This window comes from Mesitornis unicolor, unplaced genomic scaffold, assembly GCF_000695765.1.
Source record: "Mesitornis unicolor isolate BGI_N332 unplaced genomic scaffold, ASM69576v1 scaffold11469, whole genome shotgun sequence".
In the NCBI taxonomy this organism is placed as follows: Eukaryota; Metazoa; Chordata; class Aves; order Mesitornithiformes; family Mesitornithidae; genus Mesitornis; species Mesitornis unicolor.
In genome coordinates, this window is record NW_010205381.1 from 93,130 (window position 1) to 101,026 (window position 7,897).

The 7,897-nt window shown below is 33.8% G+C and overlaps 1 protein-coding gene across 1 annotated transcript in view; it reads right to left on the reverse strand.

The window, feature by feature from the left end:
- LOC104546096 (chromosome unknown open reading frame, human CXorf22) overlaps window positions 1–7,519 on the reverse strand; it is a 29,380-nt gene extending 21,861 nt beyond the window's left edge. Inside the window, exons 1-3 of the mRNA XM_010191389.1 lie at window positions 7,463–7,519; window positions 5,311–5,462; window positions 1,309–1,424 (exon numbers count right to left, since the gene is read on the reverse strand). Coding sequence (XP_010189691.1) covers window positions 1,309–1,424; window positions 5,311–5,462; window positions 7,463–7,519 — 325 coding nt within the window. The remainder of the gene's footprint in view (window positions 1–1,308; window positions 1,425–5,310; window positions 5,463–7,462) is intronic.
- Between the last annotated feature and the right edge of the window lie 378 nt (window positions 7,520–7,897).

Here is a 7,897-nt window from a genome sequence, read left to right on the forward strand (position 1 = left end):
ACACACTGCCTGTTAGTGTGACCTGCTGTATTACAATTTAGAGCCTACAGAAACACCGATTCAGCAGCTCTTCCTTCATCTGCCCTCATTCTTCACTAATCATCACTTTTATTCTAATTTTGCCTCTGTTCAATCCTGCAAAACTTCAGCATGGAGCCTACACGCATCATTCAACAGAGTTTATAACCAGAAACAGTTCCTATACATTAAAAATTCCACATCATGCAAATCAGTTGTAGATGCATATGTAGTTTCTCCCTCATTTTCTTTATCTAATCATCATTCCTCAAAGAAGACAGTGTGTATGAGTAAGAGCTATTATATAAGCTACATACTCCATCTTTAAGTTGAGTTAGCTAAAAAAAGAAAACTTTGCTTTTTGGAAAAAAAAATAAAAATTAAATTCTGTTCTAACTAGACAGTCATTTGTTTTGTGTTGTTTTTTCTTATATTGGAACCAATCTCTGTCTTCCTATGATCGTGCATCTTCTGTTGGTACAATATTTCTTGTGGAAATCTATGAAGCAAATGTTCAGACAACCTTGGCCTAATGCAAATAAAGATACCTTGTGATATAATAAGCAGCTGTGTAAGTGAGGAAAAAAAGATTAACTGCCTTAAGCTTGTTTTTTGAAACTCAGCATAGCTGCCACCCTACTTCTGGAGAAAGTGCTGCCTTGTGCAGAGGAAAAGGCAGTCAATGGAGTTTTTTGATCATATAAGCATTCTTACGCTCCATTCTCCATGTTTCTTATACTCCTTGGAAGAGTCCCTCACAGAAGTTGAAGGATGTACATGTTTAGAAACCTGTACAATTTCAAAAGCTATGAATATGGCAACAAGACAAAGGACCTCTCATTATCTTCTAGTAGCAAATATGGTTCAATTCCTATCCTAGAAGACCTTAGCTCTGAAAGTACAGGGAGCTTGTAGTTGTTTAGGCAGCTATTGGTACCACAGAATCACAAAGACAACAAAGCAACAGCAAATGTGATTTGCTAGTATTTATGTTGGGCATAGTAAGCCAATGAGCAACTGTTATTTTTAGATCCTTCAGATGGGACTCAAAAGTAGAGAACTTCTAAAATTCGGCAAAGTTCTACATTCATTTTACTTCTGTAAGTGGAAACATAGTACTGCCTACAGAAGCAATGGGCCATATACAGAACCTTTAGCTACAATACTCAATCTGCGTAACCCAGAACTTCAGTTAATTTCTACTTGGCCACTGAAGTGTTAACTTCCATAAAACTATATTTTCTAAGAACATAAAATATTTGTATAATTTAATGGATACTAAATATTTACCTGAAGATGATCCACGGTTAGCAATACTAAGCTCTTTACTAATTATTTTATTGTTTGCAATCACTGTACCAAAATTAATCTCTGACTCAATTTCCAGATAACAGCGAGGAATTAATCTGCAGAGAACAGACATGGTTATATTTTTTCAAAACTTGAAAATACCTTTGCATTTTTCAAGAAATTTGACTTAGCACTCCAGGGCAAGAGAGTTCTCCTTTTTTCTAAGCTCTCTTACCAATGTTTATGCAATTCACTTCAACAGTATACCATACACAGGGAACATGTAAAAAATATCTAGCTAGCTATCAAGCTGTTTAATTACTGACTACTATAACTTTATAACAATATAGCTTTAAGCAATTATTTGAAATTGAATGTATAAACTTCTATTTAACTTTAATTACTTTATTATAATAAAAGAACTTTAGATAAAACTAACTTGACTTAGTTGCATCACAAAATAAGACCAAAGTTAACATTCACCGTATACCATTATCAGCTGCATGAACTGAAAGCAGAGAGAAAACATGCATGCCAGTTTCAATTTACAGTCTTGTTCTATAGATACTTCATGTGGCTGCACCAAAACTTATTCTAATAGAAGTGGATAATAAGAGAACTCATTTCTATTATTTCTTTAAAAACTCAGCCAGCACAAAGACATCAGTGGATTGGGTACTGCTTAGCCATAGTGAAAAGATCATACTTGCTTGAGGAAAATTAAAGGGTTTAAATGTCCCAATTTCTAATACAATCACGTCTCTGATCTCACATTAACCTGCATTTGAAATCAACTGGAATTTTACATCAGTAAAGCAATCTTTCTCTTCTTAACCACAAATAGGAACATGCAGGAACAATTGCATCTCATGGTCTGCATCACATGCGGTACAGAAGACTAAATGTAGAAGGCCAAGGCAGGTAGATCCTGCCCATATAACCTATCGCATAATGGGGAGGGGGGTGGGGGTAGAAAGGAAGGAAGCGAGAGAGGAAAACAGAGAATTGAATCAGAAAATACAATAGATGAAATTGCTCTTGGGAATGTTAATACAATGTTTTTAATTCTCTTTAATAATTTATTGTAAAGCAAAAAAAAAAATAAAAATTAGTGAATTCTTGAAAGAGATGGTCTAGACCAGCAGGATGTGGCAAAAAAACCCAACAAAACAGTATAATAAACTCTCCTCAAGTAGACCAGAATAAGCCATAAATTCTAACTGCAATGAGATTTTCTAATAGATATAGACCTGTGCAAAAAGGGAGATAGTGAAGTTAAAGGTTTTAGGTTTTGTTTTTAAATACAGGGTGGGTTTTGGTTGGTTGGTTTGATTTGCTGGTTAGGTTTTGGTTGTGTTTTTGTATGAAGACAGAACTTACCCCTGGAAATACCTAATTCCAAATGTTTTATTTGTTTGTCTGTTTTGAATGATTCTTAATTATTCTATGTAAAAAAAAAATTTGGATGCAAAGTTTCAGTTAATCATTAAAAAAAATTAAAACAACTGCAACTAGCTTCTTTGAAACACATTCTCAAACCTTGCATATAAGTATTTTCTATGGTGACCAAATCTAAAAATCAAAACACAACTAAATCATTCCACTTTTATTACTATGCACATCATAAATACATCATAAATTCATGGTGCTGTAGAGATTAAGCTAAAAATGTTGTTTGGTCTCCAAAACTTACTTATTTAAATTCTAGATGTTTTAGGAAAAGTAGCACTAGTGTTTACTACATTATTATTTATACATCAGTGGAAAAAATATGTTATTAAAAATGTAAAAAAATGCACAAACTTTTATATAGGAAGTGAAAAAATCACATCAGAATTAAATAAATTCAGGGAAGGGGGAGGGTGTCTGTTCTCCAAAAAGGAACATTGCAAATATTTTCTTAAAAATATTTCCAGGTTCTTCCATCAAATTAAACACTTCTGTGGACATTTCATAGCGACAATGCAATTTTTTTATTTAAAAAAAAAATCTTTTGACTAGTATTTGTCAACCAGTGTTACACTACATATATTATTTTCTCAAAATGGTTAATGATGCATTTTAAACCATGATTGTATAGAAAAATATAAGATGTACTTAGTGACCTTTCAGTGTAATAATTTAATATCATCGATGTATTAACAGCAGACATGGAAGACACAAAATACATTTGGGAAAAGACTGATAAAAAAGAATTACAAACAAACAAACAAAACCAAATATTATAGCCTGTCAATTTTTTTCCCTGCAAAAGCCAGTTAAACAGGAAGATTTGAAATACTTAATCTACTGCAAGTCCTTTCCAGAAAGGAGTCGCATTTTCAACCTAAGTGGTCTTACCTCCACAATACTACCTTAAAAAAGATTTTCAAAAAATTAAAGAGAAGAAAATTAAAAATGAAATGTAAAACATAAAAAGTCAATAAATACAAAATAATAAAATAAAAATTAAAAACAAAATTAAAAATATTTTTAAAAAATTCAAAGTGCTCCCCATTTTTCTTCTAGGAAAATATACATTGAGAGAATATAGAGACAGTTATTTTTAATAATAAAATCATCATATTGAATTACTAAGTTCTGTATTACTTTATGAAAAGTCATCCCCATCCTTCAGCCAAAGAAAAGCATTCAGGGCTTTCTATTTAGATTTCTCTGAAGTTATTAAAGAAGGCTACAATAGCATTGTTTATTAATGTGTTTTAAGACAATAAGAATTGGTTGGACAAGGCTTTGGGCAACCTGGTCTGGTGGGAAGTGTCCCTGCCCATGGCAGGGGGGTTGGACTGGATGAGCTTTAAGGTCCCTTCCAACCCAAACCATTCTGTGATTCTAAGAGTTTACATACACACCAGGAAAAAAACAACTAATTGAAACTGCTATTTCCAAGTTTTCTGATGGTAAACAAAATTTACAACTTGAAAATCCCACGTCAGATTTAACTATTTGTTTCCTACATTAACAATACTACAATAATAAAATTTAAAAATCCCACAGCTTTAACAATTAAACAAGGAAAAGCACATCAGTGAAAAAGATCGTGACATAAGAGGTAAATGAAATGTAGGAGTAAATATTACTTAACTGAATGCAAAACCTTGCACATTTCAGGCTGGCATGAGACATTTTTTGGGATTGCTTGATTTTTCAAAAAAACCCTCAGACTACATAATCTGCACGGAAATTCCTTTCTGTCTCTACACGGCATTTGTAATGTTAAGATTTTCATTAAAACTATGATTTGCAATAGTTTATAGGATTTATCTGTCCTAATTTAAGCATCTAAAAGCTGGACCTGTAAACAGAAGTTTTTCATTCTCATTTCCCTTTATAGACAAAGGAGAGAAAAGTACTCCAGAGCAACTCCCTCTCAACCTCGGATAAGCACCTTGCCTAAGTTTAATAAACTACATCTAGAAGCTTACTATTTCCAAACAATATATATGTTATATCCAATATATAAGCCATATATCCATATACACACACATAGATAGGCAGACACAATCACACACGGATTGATGAAAACAATCTTTGAGTGTATGACCTTCTAAAATATACACCATAATTTTAGAATTATTCAAGATACGTTTCACTATAATCCAGCTCTGCAAATACAAATACTATAAAATCTTTCATGTAAGTGGTTCAGTAAGGAAGGAAGATTTTAAGTGTAGATATTACCTTGTCTAAGATTGATACGGACTTAGAAATTATCAACATTATCACAACCAACTTAGAATAAGGCAAAAACAAAATCCAAATTCTCTCTAGGATCTTAGAGGGACATCACCCCAATTAACTTCTTACCTGTGTGCTGCTCTGGGGAAAAAAAAACAAACAAACAAACAACAAAACAAAAACACAACTTACTTTTATCAAGGACATTTACTATTTGTTTTCAATGCAATTGACAGATTGATTACATAGTCATATATTATCAAACTTTCCACAAGATTAAACTGCAAATATTAACAGCAGCATATGAACTTTCTACCATCATACCCAATGAGGGGGATATCAACTGTGTTATCTTCTATTAAAAGACGTAGTCTATCTTGAAGATCATCTTCACTCTCAGGATAATATTCTACAATGGCTGTAACTTGAAGTCCAGACGCAACAGGTTTTTCTGGATTTTCCACAATCAATTTAAACTGCAATTTAAAAAAATATAAATATTTTTTAAATTGTTTTTTAAATTGTTGAACTTTTCTAGATTAAAAACCATGTATTTGTGTTTTATTTTCAGAAGAATACATAGATTGCTTTAAAATTCACAACCAACTTTAAAATATGCGGGATTTTATAAAATTTCTCTTCCTGTTTGCTGAAGTCTAGACTTTTTACAGTAAATCAAAACGACAGAATGAATACTAACCCATCAAATGACAGAGAAGAGTTTGGATAGCAAAATATCATTTCAAGTCTTTCCAAGAGAGCTCTACCTTTTCCTACTGTTGCAATAACCCCTCTGAAGCAAAACAAAATTAAGTCAGCTACTACTTTGTACAGTATCTTTTAGTACCTGAGAAATTAACAAGGATGAAGTCTCAGTCCAAAGCAGCAACAAAAGGACACAGCATAAGAGTTTTCCCTAGGTCTGACCAACATTCAGCTGACATCAACAGAAAGTTTCACTGTACATTTAAAATCTGCTTGAAAGGCCCATGCACCTCCAATATGAGGGGTCAAATTAAAGAGAAAAAAACAGAAGCAGATGGCAAAAAGCACCTTTTTCCTCTCTCATGAAATAATTCTGGATTTGTTGCTGTCTGTAAGCATCTGCTTATATTCAACACCTCCTCCACATCTCTCCTTGAACAGAATACATGAGTAAACTACTAGCACCAAGTGGGAAATCCAGCAGTTCCCACATTCCTAGGAAAGCTTCACAGCAAGGTCTAGAGCTTCTCTGGTGTTTCAGTCTCCTTACAACTCACATCACTCTACGCACAATACGCTTCCTCTCTATACATCCAGCTTAATTAACGTTTATATCTGAGAGAGTCATCCCAGTATTCTTAAGTTTTCAGCTCTAATTTGTGTTTGAAGCATGTAAACATATAATTTACTAACTGTTGATTCTATTGTCTGTGCATCCCTTCTATTCCTTTAAAATTTTCTAGCAGTAACACTCAGCTAAAGAAAATTTGCTGTGCAATATGCATCACGATTATGGGCTTGATTGTGAAAGAGTAGCCATGTTTTAATTTTGAAGTGTGTAAAATTTGTCTCTTCTCCAAAGAGAATTAAACAGCCATGTGTATTCATTGTATATAAGGGAAAAAGACTATATTGTAGCAAGAACTTTTTATGAAACCTATGGAAAACTGCTTTGTGAGCTAAGTTCCTTGAAAGCCATTTCTTGGCCATGCACTATGACAGCTCAGGGAAGGTTGTTTTTCATTTCTTGCACTCTGTGAACATAATGCATCAGAAAATTTACAGATGAGTCATACACTTCAACACAGATAGCAGCATAAGGTCTGGGAATGAGAAAGGGCAACACAACAACCATACTGGACTGAGCACATGGAGTCTCATCCCCTAACTGCCATATTGGTCATTTCACACACAACAGCATTAAAATACTCAGCAAAAGCCATGAGATACTCACAGAGGTAAAGACTCATAAATTATGATTGAATACTCATAAATTATGATTGAATAACCTTTTCTCTTTTATAAAATTGACTCTGCCTTTCCACTTCTGGAGCACATGAAAAAATGATAAGGCTGATGAAAACAGAATAAGCACAACCTTGCCAAATCAAGCACTCTCAACAGTTTCCAGCTTGTTCCAAAAGTCTTCAGCTACAGTGTAATAAAAATCAAGCTGTCTACATCAGGCAAATTGGCATTTTTCTTTTTTTCGAAGGGGGAAATAAAACACATACACAGTCTTGGCTACTTTTGCTCTCAAAAAGAAAGGCTGACGACTCAGTAAAATTATCCAAGATACTTCAATTGTCTAACAATCATTTGGATGACCACCCTGGAATTTACTTATTCATAATTCAAGTTGCAGTGAATGCAAAGCAACCTCAGCTTCTGTTCAACCCCTGATTTATTCCTATTTTTGACATAATTAAGAGATCATAAACAAGCTAGATGAAAGACCAATATAAAACTACTACCCACAGCTGGGTCTTACTGGGCCCACATGGGTTACAAGTCCAGCACTGAACTGGTTAGAATTGTAAAGCTGCATTTGTCCTTAAAAAGCCTGGCTATGCAATGAATTTTCCAGAACTAATCAGATGCTAGTAATAGTAATCATACTATCTTGAGAAAAAATTGTAAACCTCTTTTCTGAGAAAACTCTCTGCAAGCAAGCACCACAAGTGGACTACTCCACTCAGAAAACTTAGAAGAATACAATACAGAAATGAGGCAACAGCGCTACCAATCAGCCCTACGGAAATCCAAGCAAACACAGTTTTGAAAGTTGTGCCCTTCAGCTGATCTGGAACGCTTCACAAATTTGGTGTTCAAACCACAGCAAAGTGATCAATTTCTACACAACACTTGTGGAAAAAATGAGGAACTCATGGGCTTCTTGAGAGACAAAAAATTCTGCAGAATGCAA